The sequence below is a fragment of the Neolamprologus multifasciatus genome, chromosome 3 (assembly GCF_963576455.1).
Source record: "Neolamprologus multifasciatus chromosome 3, fNeoMul1.2, whole genome shotgun sequence".
Taxonomy (NCBI): Eukaryota; Metazoa; Chordata; class Actinopteri; order Cichliformes; family Cichlidae; genus Neolamprologus; species Neolamprologus multifasciatus.
The window spans coordinates 28,754,085-28,772,079 of record NC_140441.1 but is presented as its reverse complement, the minus strand read 5'-3'; the positions used below and the strand labels follow the sequence as shown (position 1 = coordinate 28,772,079).

The window sequence follows — 17,995 nt, the reverse complement described above, 5'->3', positions numbered from 1 at the left end:
GCATCTCTCAACTTGACAACATGCAAACTGCAAGCAGGTGTGCCAGGGGAAACAGACACTTTCCCAACACGCTCCGACCCTCCCTCACTGTTTTTTATGACAATAACCTCCATAAATAGAAGAGGCTTTTCAGCCCTGATGGGGAAGAGCTCGTCATTTTTGCCGCTGACTCACACGCTGGGGTTAATTGAGGTGGACAGCCCCAATCATGACACTAAATGGCTTTAAAACGGCACTTATTTTCGCCGGTGGCGCATGAATGTCACGGCTTTGCGGCAGCCCTCATGAACCCCTTACGCGCCCGCCGCTGGCAGCTCCGAAAGGCATCTGCCAGGGTTATTCGGTTATTGGGTCTAGATGCAAATATGCCTGTGAGATCATTCACAGCTTGCTGTCAGACAGTCACAGCTGCTTGCGGTGAATTTGTGCCAAGAGGAGCGCAGTAGAAAATGATGGTGGTGTGTTTGTGTGCATGCAGAAGTAAGGGGCTTTGACTGTGTCAGAAATAGAGATGCAGAAAGAAAAAAAAAACTAAAACTAAAACTCAGCAGCAGCACAATCTAACCTGTGCTTTGGTGTCCAGGTTGTCCTCTGACCACAGATAAGCGGCTCTGTAGGCAAACAATTCCCTAATTTATGGAAATGTTAGCTGCTGGACCAGTTCAGACTGGTAGCAACTGTCTCTAGATTCTGACATAACCTGCATTTTACCTCTGCCTCCTGAATGCATCATTAAGACAAGACTAACCCACTGCTGCAGAAAATGTCAGTTATTTAATAACTCTCCAAGGGCCAAGATCTTCAGACTTTGTAAATGTAGCAGGGTCATTCCATATTTTAAAAAAATAAATAAATATTGGTTTCTACCAATGCTACCCCTCAGCCTCATAGTATAGTCTCCTATGACATCAATTTAAAAACCTTAGGTAACTTCTTCAGTTATTGCATTTACAAGATATTCAGGAAACATGACCTCTGACACTGACCTTGAGGTCAAGAGCACGGATATTCGAACTTATCCAAGACTTTCACTAGATTTAACTATCAAATCATTGGTGACATCTTTTTCAAGCTATCGTGTTATTTTTAGAAAATCTGACCTCTGATACCACAGATATTTGATATAGGAAGCAGTCCATTTACCACTTCCTCAAATTAGATAAGGTTGAGTTAAACCTTGGTCTTTAGCTTTTCCATCATTTTTGAGCCCTTAAAACCTCCTGAGTACAGGTGAGAGTGACGCAAAACGTTCAGGGTCAAAAATGCATTTAAGCTCTACATCCAATTCTACCCACTCAAAGTGTCCCAGTCTGCAAACTACCCTAATTTGATATTTAGAAACAAGCACTGGTCCCCTGGATTTTTATCTGTTTACTTTAAAAAAACAAAACAAAAGAACAAACAAAAATGAGAAGATGCTTTTTTGGGGTAACCATTCAAGGGTAATATCACCATGTTGAGTAGGCAGCTGATCAAAACAAGATTTGATTCCAGTTCCACCATCTAGGGGTGGCTGATCTTTTTGGTTGCAGTAAGCTTAAACAAAGCTGAAATGTATCTTTCATTTCTAAGATATCATGCAGATATGTCATGTATTAAAGTAGATACGAGAGATTAAAAACAGGCATCTTTTTTTTTTTTTTTTCCCCACAGAATGAGCCAGCAGTCTTTAGACAAGTAAACTCCACTACAGATTCTCATTAGCTTCAAAGACCTGCATGAAACTTTAGTACCCAAACGGCTATGGCACTGGAGTGCAACCATAAACTAAAGCTCCAGTAATGAACAGAGACTGCATCAGTGAGGCCTGGCTGAGCATCACAGAGCCTGGGTTATTTGTGTAACCACCACGGATAACAAAAGCAGATTAAAACTTCCAGTTGAAATTATGACACAAATTTCATTTCAAGCTTGTTTGATTTCAGCGTGAATCCAAATGTCCGGATCATAGTTACACTCCTAAACCAATACATAATCATGCAATGTAAGACTTGTCGGGTGTTCTCCTCGCAAATTATACTGTTTAGGAGGTTTGTTTGGCGATATTTCAATTCAGCGTACCCAAGAGTCCCATTACCGACACATTTTGTTGGCAGTGTGGGGAGAATCTGTTCAGAACTAAAAATAATGTAAAGTTTCGAACAGTGTTTCTGTCTGTTTTAGACACGTTACTTCAGTCTCTTGCCACCAGGCCTTCAGCTGACAGCGAAGCACTGCTCAACACAGTCGACGTGTTATCTATCGCTGCTGCTGACATTTCCCAGTACAGCGGGAACCAAAAATAGTGTGTCTATATTACTGTATTATAAAGACTTAGTAAGGTATAAACATCCATCAATCTATCCATAAATCTTCCGTCTGCCTCCAGACTTTCCAATGTATGCCCCAACCTCTGACCCTATGACAGTTGAGAGGCTCCAGCCACACCAGCTCACTTCTTGGACTCTACTAGAGTAGCTTTGCATGACTGATAGTTCAGAAAAATCCTTATTTGTGTTATAATAAGGCTGTTTTAGTTTGCCTTTTAAAAAAGCCATCTTCCCTTTCCTCCATACAGACAACCTCCCCAACACCATCAATGATGACCTTTGACACCTCAGCACATACCAACAACATAGACCACCAAGACGTGGTTTGACAACCATTAGAATAGTTTCCAGGTTTTTCCAAGGGTAGATGCATAGGCAGAGACCACCCCTCACTAACTACTCAGGCAAACACAGTCATTCTTTTCTAAAACAGGCCTGCCTTCTTGGTCACCATACAGAGCCATACAGAGAGTCTGAAATCAAGCATTTAACACAGGTTGTTGGCTCACAGTGATTACCTTCATATAAGCTGACCTCTGTATTTAAATCTCCGGTTATGTTTGATCTGAACCTCCCTTGCTGTAACAGTATAACAAGGGAAAGCGTAACAGCATGAATGGGGCTCACCTACAGGCAGACAATCCAGTATTTACTGCTTTACTGGATAGTTGAATAAGCTGGCTGACTAGTTAACTGAGCAGTGATCGAATACACTCCCTGCCAGCCTCACATTCTTGCTAACCGACTCACAAATTGACTACCTGCCAGACTGAATGACAAACAGATAGCCTGCCTTTTATTTCTGCCTGCTGGCTGCCCTTCCTTCATACCAGCAACACAATGAAGTTAACAGCCTGACAACACTGCATGTTACCTTCGTGTTAAAATCATCAGAAGGACAAATATCATGCAATGCACTGCTCACTGATTGCCCCTTCCCCCAACGGCACCGAGGTTGTTGCTCTCACAAAGAAATCAATATCTACAATGATTAAGCTTGACGTGGCGTATTGGCTATTAAAGTCCGGCCAGGTTCACAAAGGAACAGAGACAATGCACGTCTTTTTCCTCTAACGTCAGCAGCTGAGTCTTGTGAGCGAGGAGGAGGCGGAGTTGACGGATGTGAGGCAGCTGAGCTGAAACATCAATCAAATATGTGCATCCCACAGCCAACAAAGGCAGTTCCCAGAAACAGATTTTCAGCACATTTAGTCTCAGCAATGTCTAAGACGGCGCTGCACATATGCCCACGTGTGACTCAGTTTTATTTTCATTCCATCTATTCATTTTTTTGCTCTTTTATGATGGCACATTTGCATCACAGCCACCTTCGACATGACTCAGGTTTAATTTGAGGGATGCCACTGGCAATGAAACATGGTCATTCACTCTTTATGACTAAGATAGGGCATAAGGTGACAATCAGGAATCAATTTCTAATCTAAAAGGCGATGGGAGTACAATGTGCTCTGCGCTGCTGCACCTGAAAGTGTCTATGAGGGGATTTCCCAACAAATAAAGGCCATCAAAGCTGCCGTATGAAGAAATGTCATGTTTCTCCCATGATCTGTGAGGCATTTGAGTGATTTATGCTCTCCTTGAAAACAAGATAACCACAATGCATCCTTCTGGGACCTCGGGACTTTTATCACTTGCTGTGTTAAGTCTGTCTACGACTCTTCTTGAAGTCCGTACTAAAGGAACTGGCTACAAGAGCTGCGTATCGGCACCAGACCCCAAAACACCAGATGCCTTTGATTGAAGTAATGTATTGGCTGATTAGAGCTTCACAAATAAGAACAGGTGCTGGCATGATTAGTCAGCTGACAAAAATGTTAACACTAACCATTTAGACGGTTACTGTTTAAATTTTGACAAGTAGAAAAGCCAAACGGCATCTCAATTTAACCCTATGATGTCCAAGCCCTGAATTCCTGTGAGCAATCTTTGTCTAACGTACGACATTCCCTACATTACGTCCCTCTAGTTTTTCCACTTCCATGTACATTCCCCCACTTCCCTCCAAACAGTTTCAGCAATCTCCCTCCAAGAATTTGGCGACATTTGCGCATCATACTGATGCTATGATTATTACCTTTGTATTGATTGTTATTCTCTCACTGATACATTTAAAATCTACAAAAAAAGCAGAAATGCACATGAGGAATTGACTGTGCTGAACAGCCCACTCACAATAGTGGTGAGCTACATAGAGCAGACCTGTAGTTACATTTCTAGGGAGGTGCACATCAGATTATCATAATTATAAATGTCTGAGGTGAGAAACTGCAAAACAAATGGAAATGTACTGAGGATTGTGCACTCACACCAAGCTATGTCAGGGTGTAATGGGTTCATTGATCCACCTTTGCACCTACAGAGAAAATGTGTTTTTCTACTGCTTTTTCTCTACAATCTAGCAGATAAAGTTGTATTTACATAACACCAAATCACAAAGACGCTCAAATAAAACAGAGTAAACCCCAACATTTTGGTGACCACAGGAAGGTAAAACTCCCTTTTAATAGGAAGAACCTTACACCAGAAGCAGGCTTAAGGACGGGCAATCATCTGCCCTGACTGGTTGGGGCTTTTATCATTTTGGGTGGCTACGTTTCTCTCTGAGTATATTAGGTGTATATAGTTGTTTTGGTTAGAACAGCAAATAGGCTTAAGCCAATTACTCTCCTGTTTAAAGTTGGTTGCCCCTCCAGTTAAAATGGTCTGCTGCCGACTCTGAATCTAAGCCCAACCACCTTGGGTTTTGTATCCAAACCTAGCTTACGAAACTCAATTACATGTGACCCAACAGTTTAACCTGACCTTCAACACATTGGGTGTGGTGTCCAACCCTAACCAACAATGGCATTTAAAGCCAACCCAACAGCTTGACCTAACCCTAACTTCTTCTTTTAAGTGTCTATCTATAACCAATGTTGGGTGTAGTGCCTAACTCAAACACCACCTCATTTCAAACTGACCTTGCCCAGACCCTGACAGATCTATGGTTTTAAGCTCTTAAATGCTGTTTAGGGAGCTCAAGAAGGCTGAAATATTCTAACATGATTAAACAAATTAATCAAAGCTTTTCATTAAAAAGGCATTTGGTGGTTCCCCAGAACAGACGGGAAGTGATTATAGTTAAGATAGCTAAGGAATTCTTGCTATCATAGGGAAACAGTTAACTTTTTTTTAAATTCCCATTTGATAGATTTCACCCATTTTCAAGCAATAAAACTCAAACATCCAGGTCTAAGGTTCTGAAATGTGACAATTCTATGGTTTGTTTGGCATTTTGGGTTCGGGACACACCAACTGTGAAAATCTTGGCCAACATCAACATGGACCTTATTTTTATTTGTTTTCTTATTTGTTACCCTCTCTGGAAACAAAAGCTATTCTTCACTAAAGTACATGGTGTGTTTGAAATTCTTCCAGCAATTTTCCACACAGAACATTTAACTAGTAGAGAAACAGACCCCGATATCAGTCTACGATTGAATGGGGTCAAGCTGGTATTCATATACTCTGCCAAGCAAAATGTGTTTGATGCCTTAGCTGAACCTATTTCAGGAGGGAAGTGAGATGGGTCATCTTGTTAGTAAAGTAGTATTCCCAGTAGTATTTTAGTTTATTTGGATTTATTTAATAAAATATTGATATTTGGCATCCCTCTATCAATTCAATATTGAGACACTGTGCTGAATCGATTTTCCACCCATGCCTAGAGTTATGCCCACAATTTATGCGACAAAGAAAGCTATCAGCCACTGACATCAGTAAACTGTGCTTGATGATGAGCTGATATCATTTAACAGTTATCTGATGTATGAGTGTATCCCCATTTTTGATAGTAAAACTTAGCATCTCTGAGTTTTAAGAACTCATTTTACACCGAACTGTAGACGTGAGCCTACTTGTCCAATCTTTCAGGACTGATCTATTATTTTTGGCGACAGGAAGACGAGAGAAGCTGTGAATTTTTTTTCTTCTTCACAGCTTTGTACTCGCCTAACCTAACAGAGAGTGCCAGGTCTAATCTATTTAAGGTTCCAGTCAGAATCAACTTCAAACTAAGCAGCATATTGTCTCAGAAGTCACCGGCGTGGGTGAATGTTATAAAAAAGGATGGCCAAAAAGTCGAGAGTAAACTTTTCAACACCTTCCAGAGTGACACATCATCTAAAACAGTGAGCTGACTTGATGTTCAGATGTTCTCCCAACTGTAGTTTGAATGCCTGAGGGACTGACTGAACAAATCAGGAATGACACATTTCAAAAAACAGCAGGGACATCTAGAGACTGCTTCACCTGCTGGCTGTGATGCCTCCTCTCTATTCCTGAGGACATGAACCCAATTAAAGTTACACCTCAGTCGCTTCTTTGCTGCAGTCACCAGGAAACATATGCACACAGTTCTGTGCTTTGCAAATCACATGAATATATCACAGCTTTGCGTGACTGACCATTCAAAATAAATGCTGAAATAAGCTGTTCTACCTCCTCTCCCTTTAAACGCCAACTTTCCTCTGATTGGCTGCTTCTCACAAACAGAAGGTTTGATCCACAGTCAGTAAAAAAGACCAATGTAGCCACTTTGAAGTCACCCAGTGGTGTTCAACTTGCAAGTTTCAAGCCTTAATGTTGGCGTTTTGGTTACTGCCATCATAATTATAAAGGCACCAACAGCACAAATGGGTTCAAACAACCCACTTCAGTGATTTTATTTAGTGGCAGTGAGGCTGAGCATACACCTTTGAGGGGTACGACTTAAGGGGTCCACTATGTTCGCCCTTGCGACCAGCGGCGTATGGCATAAGTGGCATCACATCCGCTGGCACAAGCCGCGTTTTGGCATCGTTTTAGCCAGTTGTGCACCTCTCCATTTTTGTAACCTTGAAAGTTTTGCTGTACAGAAGAGCTATATGGCAAGCATAAGTGCACGTGGTTGTCTATTAATCTCACTGTCACCGTGTGATGTAACCAGTGGCCTTTAAGAGCATGAAAACTCTCCATGGTCCCTGGCAAATATGTAAACCACAACACTATTTGTTTTTACTGTAAAGTTGGATATTTTAACATGGGGGTCTATGAAGCCAGCATCAAGTGCCCATTGAAGGAAATGCAGCTTCAGATTTCATTGGTGGAGGGTGGGGCAGGAGGTGCTCATTCCAGAGAAGCCCATATTAGGGATAGTATCCCTCAGTGATGTCATCGAGAGCCAAGAGTAGAAAAAAATGGGGGTTTCAACAACTGCCAAGCCTGGGATTTTGACTTGAAACTTTCTGGATCTTTAATAGGAGCACCAGCCATTACAGCCATACACATGTGACAGAAAAACACCATTTGCTGTCTAATCTAGCTGATTGGACTGGACTGTCCAACCACAGCCAGGTTACAGTGAAGAAGAGGACAGATACAAGGGGAGGGGAATGATGTGTGGAGGGGGGTCTACTCACAGTCAAGGTGCTTCTTCTTCGGTCCGCTCACTTCATGCGTGGTGGCTTTGCACACAGCCTTGCTGATAGCCGACCCGGTCATGCTGTGCTGAGCTGCTGTGATCCGATCCGTGATAGATTGGCCCGACATCGCACCGACTTTTTTCTTTTCCCCCCTTCAATCAGCGAAAAATAGTACAATAACGATCCGATCAATGGATCAACTCAACGTGACTTCACTGTCAAGTGGAGGTAACAGAGAGCAGGGATCGCACACACACTCAGACACACACTGTCTTCCACACAACCTGTGCAGCAATGTCAGCTCACGACAGGTACAAGAACAATCTGTTTAACTACAATCTAAATTTAAAAATGAAACAAAAATATTTGGCAACTGTTTGTTCCGTCTATCTATTTATGCAGTAAACACAACACGAGCCAGTCTGTGTTAGCTAATGTTTCCGTTGCAGTACTCGAACCAAGAGAGAGTCCCACTGTGGAATCCGCAAACACTTGAAATTACTTTCTGGCCACAAATAAACATAGCTAACTGGCTGCTTTGTAACCCGGAGTCACCAAAAAGTCGAGTCCAACTCGGGCTGGGCAGAGGGGGAAAGTAATCCTGGTGAAATCACAGCTTGGAAAACAGTTAAAAAAAAATAGAGTTCCTCTTCCACGTCAACTTGTTAGCTTGGACCGCTCAGCTATCACTGGTAGCTTGGCGAAGTGTGCGTTAAATCGTCCCTTGGGCGTAAAAAGTCTCTCGGACAGGAGCAGCGCATTGTTTGAAGTTTACAGGAGGACGGTGTGACACTGACAGCCGGGACAGTTGCAGTTTCCCACGGTGAGAGGAGACGCGAGGAGCGGCGGTGGGGGTTAGCCGAGATGCTAGCAGGGTTAGCTAAAGCCAACCAGCCAGCCAGCCAGGCGGGCGGGTAGAGAGAGAGTGGGTTCCTGTGGTCTGTGACCGGAGAGCCGAGCCGGCGGAGCCGCTGAGTTTAAAAAAAAAAAAAAAGAAACAAAAAAAACCTCCCTGACAGCTCCCTTAGCTCGCCTGTTTCCCTTCACGGTCCTCGGGCTCAGTTTGGTGCTTCCCTCCGTCTGCCGTCACCACATTACTGGCTCCCGTTGTTCTTTTTTCTTTTTTAATTTTTCTTACCGACAGTTCGGTCCGGTGCCGCCGTATGGAAAGTCTCGCCAGTGATTTCTCTTTGCGCACTCACTGACTGACTGAATGCTCGCTCCTGTGCTGGACAAAATGGCAGCGTAAAAAATCAGCTGATCTCACAACTGTGCTGCGTTCACGCTGGCTGGGAATCTGCATACCTACAATCCCACCTCGTTCACGAGCGGTGACTCGTGACTTCCAGGTTCTTCGCACAGATCTCATTTAAAGTATTCAAGTTAAAACGCATGTTTACATGAAGAATGATAGTGCAGTAAACAGTTTCCCTGGATAGTTTCCCCCTTGATAATAGATGGGTGGTTATAAATAAAGGAGTTTTTTCTCTTAAATACCTCATTTATTTAGGGGAAAGGTGTCCCAAAAATATGCAGCTCTAGAAAACACTAGAAACCTAGAAGCACATTACATAATGCAACTGTTGCATTTGGTCATAAACTGATATGTTTGCAACACGCGGCGTTGTGACAGCATTGCTCTGTGTTCACGAATTAACCACACAAGCACTTTTTTTCAACATTATAGAAAAAAAAATAATGTCACAGTGAGACTTTATGAAATGTAACCTCATCACATCATAAATGTAACAAATTCACAAAATTATTTTTTTTAACATTGCTGCGAGGGGACCTGTTTTATATTACTTTAATGTCATTTGAAATACTAAGTACGATTACTGTCATACTGCCCCAACCAAACTGTAAAGTAGACCTCAGCTAGCTGGAGTTACTAGATCCATGATGCGTCCCTCCACGACCATCAACCACCTTCATCAGCTATAGCTAAATGTCCATGTGATACATATACATAAAACACATCTGAAGAATCAGTCATTGAGGTGGACAGTTAGTGGATTTAACTTGGTAACCGTGCTTGCTAAAATGAGCTGATAGCTTAGCACCACTAGCTTTTGTCCAAACCTCTGGTTACTCCTGAGTCCAAGATAAAAAAATAAAAAAATAAATAAATAAATAAACTGATATTGTCCAGAAACCAGTAACTGATATTATAGTGGCTAGTTCCATCTTTTATATACAGTCTGTGGTCATTCTGTACATTGACATTAAAATTACTCAAAGCCAAACCAAATCTAAAAATAATACAAACAAAAATTAATAGTCAAAAATACTAAAAGCCTACCGTGACTAAGTCTATTAATATCCATAATTAATTTTAAAAAATCAGGTTATTATCTCAAAATGTTGATTTAGGTAGTTCAAAAATATTGATTTACAAGCTGAACCTACTGAGGGAAAAAAAAAACCTTTAAAATAAATTAAAATCTAGAGTTATTATTGAGAATATAACTGTGAATTTAAAAAAATAACTAAAAGGAAGAGAAAACGACTTGAAATGTTGACTGATCAAGTTAAAACTGAAAGAAAATGATTTGTAACTAATAAGTCGAAAAATAAATGGAACTTGAGATTCTGCAATAACAACTCTAGTTTCTTTGTTTGTTTGTTTTGTTGAATGCAAGCCTCCATAAAAAAGGAGTTTAGTGACTTTTTTTGTCTTGCTCATCAATGAAAGCTCGCTGAAGAGTTGCTATATTCCCCACAGTTCATGAACGCCTCCGAAACCTATTGGCCAGGAACCAAAGGAGTGTGTGAAACCTTTAAGGTATCACGCTTTAAATTGTAGCGGAATGTGTGCGAGGAAAAACACGAAGCGTAACGTGTTTCTGCACTTTGGAGGCTTTTCTGCTGCACAGCAACAACAAACTGTCCCGGCGTGTCTCTGTTAAAACACTATTATGCAAATTTAATCCAAATTTAAGGTGGTATTAAGTGATTCTTCAGACGCCGTGTCCTTGTTTGACTCCACACTATACGGAACACGGTGTACTGAAAGATCAGTGGGAACCGCGCTTGCTGCACAGCGCACCGCCCGGTGGGTATCGCACCGGATCTGAGAGCTGAATAAATCAAATATCCGGCGGCAGCTGACTGCGTTTCTCACGGAGCAGCTCGGAGGATGCAATCAGATGCAATGCTGCTGTTTCCTCCAAGCTTCAAGTGGTTCACGTTCATTACAGCTGCTTGCATGTAAGCAGCCTGTCACAATGCAATAATCCCGGGCTGAGGAGAGTGCATAAGGACGGGAGATGTGAGACGTGCAGAGGGGCTCTGTTTCTTTTGAGCTTCACAGAACCAGTAGTGCTTTGCAGTATTTGTCACGCAGGTGGGAAATACTGCAAACTGACCCCAGCAGCAGCAGCAGCAGCAGCAGAGGGTGACTACATGGGAACAGTGGTGGGTTTCACCTCAACTTGCTTCCCTTCTCATCTCCTGCCCATTACAGATGTGTGTGTATGAGAGAAAGAGAGAGAGAAAGAAACCCTCCAAGCTGTTGATGACTCCTGTCCACACAGAGACAGCCAGAGGAATTGAATGTGAAACAGAAGCTGAAACTGTGTTCGAGTTCCACGTACGAGTAGCTTTCAGCCTGACGTTGCTCATCTGGGAGGGAAAAATGTGCATGCTGAGGAGGAAATCAGATATGAAGCCACTGTAAATGAAAGTGGAGCTGCGTGCACACACCCCTTCCAAATATGGTTCAGTTCACAGGTTCACATGGCCTGTGTCAGACAGCAGAAGTGAGCCGGGGAAAAACAGCCTGTCTCATGTGTCCTAACAGCTGAGAAACAGGACAGGATCGGCTTTTTGTGATTTTTAATAGATGGTTTGTTTTTTATGCTCTTGCAGCAGTTGCAGTGTTGAGCGATAAAAAATGATCAGATAATGTACAGAAGAAGGGAAAAAATGAAGGATTGATGTGCAGCAGCGCAGAGACTGGCAGCAGACATTTTCACCGATGCCTAGGAAGAGTGTAAATGTGCAGATTCTCCACCTGATGTGTGTGTAATTGAAAGCAGCACCTTGGGGGGGGGGGGTTTCTGAGGTGAAGCCGAGGTGAACTGTGCAAACCGCAAAATCGAACCCACGCTCTCTCTTTGAGAGACAGCCGCCGATTCGCCGTGCCGCCCTCGTACCCCGGTCTCATCTCCCTCCTGACTCGGAGTGCAGCGTTGCCATCTGCAGGCAGAAGACCTGAACTCCCTATTTCCATGGCAACTGCATGTGTGGATGCAGGGTGTCCCCCTGTAGCCCCTGGCAACAAGCTCTCAACCCGCTATCAGCAGCTGTCAATCAGGGGACGAGCCAATGCTTTGCCCCAAGGCCAACGTGCTCGGAGAGATGGGAGTAAATCCATTACGGTGCAGCAGGGAGGGGATCGCCCTGTCAGAGACAAAGACGGACAGCAGAGCACCCCGAGGTGCTCGCGCTTCATGTGCAATGTGTAAATGGGCTACAGCGTGTCAGGTGGTATGGTTTTCAGTGTGATTACCGTGCCTGGGATCGATGGCGTGCCTCGGCATCAGGCGGGGTTTGATGTATAACAGTTCTTAGGTGACTTGACCTTTACGCTTCAGTAACTGAGGCATGTGCACGAGCAAATAGCGTCCTCCAAGGTAAATGATGAGACCAGACAGACAAGACGAGGTACCTCGCAGCACTGAAAGCATTTTAAATGCATGATTTTCGTAAATTTTTATTATAAAATACAGATTTTTTCTTAAATGAATACAAACTCTTACAAGAACATAAAAGGTTGCAAAACGCAAAAAGTGCAGATCATTACTTTAGAAGCCATGATGGTTATTTCAGTTATTTTAAGGTCCTGCATGAAATGAAGACGAGCTGCTGTGATGACGCTTGAACGGAGCAACTCAAAGAAGAAGAAAAGAAGATGATGATGATTGTTGTGTGGTGGTCTCTGGTGCTTTGTGAGGAAGAAGGTTCGGGCAGGAGTGGAGCCACCATGTCCCAGGACCTCTGTAGCGACTGACGCATCCAATCAGAGTTCAGCTTTAGGCTGGCTGTTAAATTCTTGGGTCCTGAAAAGAACCACGAGGGAAAAAAATCCCAATCCAAATAGATATTTATTCACTAACAGGCAGTGGTCCCTTTGAGGTTTCCCACTGACATGTGCACATTACTTTATTTGGGGTGGGTCGAACTCAGAGAAAGAGCAGTTCATCTATTAATCGAACCATTCGAGGTTCAACCCCTGCATGCCAAAGTATCCTTGGGCAAGATATTGAACCCCAAGTGGTTCTCTGATGTGTTCATTGGATTGTGACTGTTATAGAGAAAGTGATTAAGCTTTGAGCAAAGTGCTCGTTTGAATGTACAAAGCTCTTTGAGTGTTCGAGTAGAAAAGTGCCATATAAGGCTCTCACTGGATGAAATCGTCTGCAAAGAAATTGCTGCACCGAAAACCTCTTACCGATTTCTTTGGTTGCCCGTAGTTTGCCACGTTTGTTTGCAAAAACTCGCTAACTGCTACCTGAACGGTAATAAAACTGTGACGCAACCTGGAAAGTGGAGAAACTTCACTTTCAACGTAAAATTTATGCCTTCGCGCCGCTGCCAACCTGTTTCAAAGGGTGCTAGTGTCTAGGTCTGTGTGGCTCGGTCCTTATTCACTATTTCCTGCAATGCCACCATAATTGTCACACGTCCAAAGTGGCGGACAAGTTAACATCACGTGGTTAGTGGTCACTTTACTCCAAACCCTGAATACAGCAATGCAGGTGTTGTTTGAGGTAGGTTAGCTGATTAGACCAGATGTGCACAGGTTGGGAACAAGTATGGTTAACAGGTTCTGCTGAATATCTCTTCCTGTTAAAATGGAGTTCTTCCTTCCCACGGTTTCTAAGTGGATCTTCGGCCATGTCCACGCTAATACATTTTTGTTTGAAAACGCATCTTTTTCTCTCCGTTTTGGCCTTCTGTCCACATTGAGACAGTGTTGTTGGTCAAGATAATGCTCTCCAAAGTGGATAAAATTGAAAATGCCGCTTTCAAATAGTACAGAAGCCTGCCCATAATTTTTCACTGCAAGGAATTCTGACAAAGCTGATAATTTTACATAGTTCAATAAAGGCAAGAAACTGGTTTCAGGTTACAGAGGTGATGACCTGGGTTCTGTTTCATAGTAGTAAACTGGTATGAGGAAAAAACACTAAAATAAACATGCAGTGGCATCCAAACAGCAGACAGTTGCTTCCTGTGAGGTTTATATTCTGCTCAGCATCATTCTTTTGCCATGATGGAACTCTCTGACCTCCTAAAGAGCAGTTTTTATACCAGAAACTACAAACACGGCTGCAACTCAGGGGTCTTTAAGACTCCCCGGGTCTGCGCTCAGCACGCCCGTTTGTTAATCCATCCCTAATTATAATGTACGCACTCAACTTTGGCTCCAAGGGCTACATCTCCTTCTTGTGGTTTCTCCGTAATCATCTTTTTTTTTTCTCCCTCTGGATTTTTTTTCTCCAACCGCAATCATTTCCCCTACAATGGGCTGCTATAATAAATTATAATCAATTTTGCATTTTCTAGTAGGGCATAAGCCTTCCATCTGTTCCCTTGTCTCGATTCACTGTGGGCAGGGTGGGTATCAAATCAATCACACTTTGTTTATCTTGCACCTTTTTTCAGATTTAGAAGCCCTCCGGTGACCAAAAAATGTGATTGCATGTCTACAAGTTAATAGTGTGTGAGTATTAGATAATGAAGTTGTGGCCACGAGTTAGTAAGGTGTGAGAATTTTAGTTTAAAATATCAAATCTCTGTCTGTCTGTTTGCCTGCAAACTCCTATACAGACAGGAACCAAACCTGGCACACACAGGGACTGACAGGGACTAGAAAGAGAGAGCATATTTCTCCTGTTTTGGCTTCCCTTCATTGGCTCCCTGTTAAATCCAGAATTGAATTCAAAATCCTGCTCCTCACATACAAGGTCTTGAATAATCAGGCCCCATCTTATCTTAATGACCTTGTAGTACCATATCACCCTATTAGAGCACTTCGCTCTCGCTCTGCAGGCCTACTTGTTGTTCCTAGAGTATTTAAAAGTAGAATGGGAGGGAGAGCCTTCAGTTTTCAGGCCCCTCTTCTGTGGAACCAGCTTCCAGTTTGGATTTGGGAGACAGACACTATCTCTACTTTTAAGATCAGGCTTAAAACTTTCCTTTTTGCTAAAGCATATAGTTAGGGCTGGACCAGGTGACCCTGAATCCTCCCTTAGTTATGCTGCAATAGATGTAGGCTGCCGGGGGATTCCCATGATGCATTGAGTTTTTCCTTTCCAGTCACCTTTCTCACTCACTATGTATTAACAGACCTCTCTGTATTGAATCGTATCTGTTATTAACCTCTGTCTCTCTTCCACAGCATGTCTTTTATCCTGTCTTCCTTCTCTCACCCTAACCAATCACAGCAGATGGCCCCGCCCCTCCCTGAGCCTGGTTCTGCCGGAGGTTTCTTCCTGTTAAAAGGGAGTTTTTCCTTCCCACTGTCGCTAAAGTGCTTGCTCATAGGAGGTCATATGATTGTTGGGTTTTTCTCTGTATCTATTATTGTACGATCTACTGTACAATATAAAGCGCCTTGAGGCAACTGTTGTTGTGATTTGGCGCTTTATAAATTAAATTGAATTGAATTGAGTTACACAGGTGCACCTTACATCCCTGAAGATTATTATTCACGTCATGCATTATGATGTCATCGTGTTTTTCAACAACCACATAGCAACCGGCTAAAAAGACCACTTTTTTTTTTTTATTGTTTATGCATCTGTAAGTCCTTATAAAAGCACCACATGATTTTAATTTCCTGCCACGGTTTCCACATGAAATGAAGCATTCTGAAGTTTAGACACTCAGCTATAATTGGAGGGGTTGAACAAACACATATCATTAACCTTTGAGTAATTAAAGCCACAGTGCTCCTTTTTCAGATTGAAGGAAATGAATTAGCATAATCATAAATTAGCTGTTTATTTTTAATACTCTGTTGAGAATTCTTTGCAGGCAGTGACTGAGACGTCACCAGAGAAAGGCTTTCATGTTTTGTGATGCTTTGGCGAGCCTCGGCGGTTTCCCTCTTCAGCTGTTTGTTTTGTTTATGGATCATTCTGCCGTAGTTTCATTATGAGCGAAATGCAGCTCCATTCCAGAGTCACAATATGTTCGGGGTCATTGTCCATCTTTGCTGCGAAGCGCGGTTCAGTCAATTTTCCTGCTGTGTAGCTCATATTTCATTAGTGTGCAGCCTGTCAGTCACGTCTAGCTTGCATTGAGGAGAACAGTCTGAGCTATAAATGTTGAAAACTAAAAGCTGTCAACACAAACCCTCAAAACTGTCCTTCATTTGCTCCACAGCTTTCAGATAATGTTCTTCATTGAACACGTTCATGTGTGTAAGACGCCGTGGATTTGTGCATGCGTGCTTAATTCTAGGGTAAAATGTAAAATGATGCCGCCTGGTTGAAATTCTCTCAGATAACTTATTCATTACCACAGCTTTTACTAGATACGAAGCTGATGAATTATGAGACTGATCAAATTTAATTGGATCCATTAAGATGCAAACTCAATAGCCTCCATCTTGCACAGACGTGGGTCCATTATTCAGGTGGGCTGCAAGGTGATTCGTCGTTCATGGGAAATGTTGTTTTGCTGTTTATTCAAGAGTAGACTCAGACGAGGCTGAGATTCAGGTGGAGCGGTGGAAAGAGTTTAGAGGACTTACTTAAAATAAATTGAAATGAAGCTTATGTTCAACAAGGAAGATCTGCATTTTCTCTAGAATTAGAATCATAAGCCTTTAATTTCATTACATGTGAACCTAACCGGCCATCTGTGAACAAGTAATTCCTACCTGTTAATTCATAAATGAGCACTGATCAGCTTTTTTTGGAAAGCTGAGCTCAGTTTCACAAACCACACACAGGCCTGATTACTGGTGAAGCTGCTTGAAATAGGTTAAAAAGCTCTCACAAATCAACACTTTAGATCACACCATGATCTGAAGAAACAGCTGAAAAACAAAGTCATTGACATCCATCAGTCTGGAAAGATTTAAAAAGGGATTTCTAAGGTAAAAGACCCCAGAACAGCATGTAGAGACCTGCAGGCCTCACTTGCCTAAGTTAAGGACAGAGTTCATGATTCAACAATAAGAAAGAGACTGGACGAAAACCACTGCTGATCAAGAAGAACACAAAGGCTCATCTCACATTTACCAAATAACATCTTGGTGATCCCCAAAAGTTTTGGGAAAATCTTCTGTGGACTGACGAGATATAGAGCTGAATTATTATTATTATTTTTAGAAGGATTAAGTCCTGTTGCATTTGGTGTAAAAATCCCATAATTTCAAAAAAAGACTATCACACCATCAGTCAGACGTGGTGGTGATAGTGTAGTGGTCGCAGGCTGCTCTGCTGCTTCAGTACGACTTGCTGCACTTGATGGAATTGTTAATTTTGCTATCCCATCAGTAAATCCTGAAGGATTATCAGTCTGAAGTCTGAAGCTCAAAGAAATGATCTGAAACACACCAGCGAGTTCACCTCTGAATGACTCAAAGACAGAAACAAAAAAACAAAATGAAGTTTTTGGAGTGACCCAGTCAAAGTGTGGACTTAAATCTGATGCTTTGGCATGACCTTAAACCGAGTTTAACCAGGGTTGTTCTTGCTGAGCTCTCTCAGGAAGTGAAGTCGCTAACCGTAACACCCATGCAGCAACTTGCGGTGCTGTGGATGTCAGACCTTATGGTCCATTACTCATGTGGATCATAGGACCCATGCATGAGTAAGCAGCTCGGCTTTTTAAATTGTTTCATTTTCAGCCACATATTAGTCACTTGTGCTCACTAATTTGTATCACGTTGTACCTGTGGGAGTTAATTAGGCCAGGGGCTGTTACAATGAGTGTGTTAGCACTAAGCAAGCAGCTCTGGTTTTGGGTCTTTGATCCTGATAGATACTAGGTCTTGTGTTTTACACACTGTTCGGTTACATTCAGTACGCTTAATCTGTGTCCTCTCAGTTTGAGACCATGAGTTAATAATGAACACATGAATTATTAAACATGCTATAATAAATATTCACATTTATCAAATGATGTGAGTAACGTCAAAAGTGTGTCTGGTTGTAACAAACTTACGTAGATCAAACACATGGCGAAAAATGAAGGTTACTG

At 42.3% G+C, this 17,995-nt stretch overlaps 1 protein-coding gene across 10 annotated transcripts in view; it reads right to left on the bottom strand.

Annotated features, from left to right (window-relative positions):
* LOC146522465 (phosphatidylinositol-binding clathrin assembly protein) overlaps nt 1–9,025 on the bottom strand; it is a 111,105-nt gene extending 102,080 nt beyond the window's left edge. For 6 of the 10 annotated variants that reach the window (XM_085139565.1, XM_085139522.1, XM_085139556.1 and 3 more), the window contains exon 1: nt 7,769–9,025. In XM_085139565.1, coding sequence (XP_084995691.1) covers nt 7,769–7,898 — 130 coding nt within the window. In that variant the 5' untranslated portion in view covers nt 7,899–9,025. The remainder of the gene's footprint in view (nt 1–7,768) is intronic. The other 4 variants (XM_085139583.1, XM_085139592.1, XM_085139574.1 and 1 more) reach the window with 1 other exon arrangement.
* Between the last annotated feature and the right edge of the window lie 8,970 nt (nt 9,026–17,995).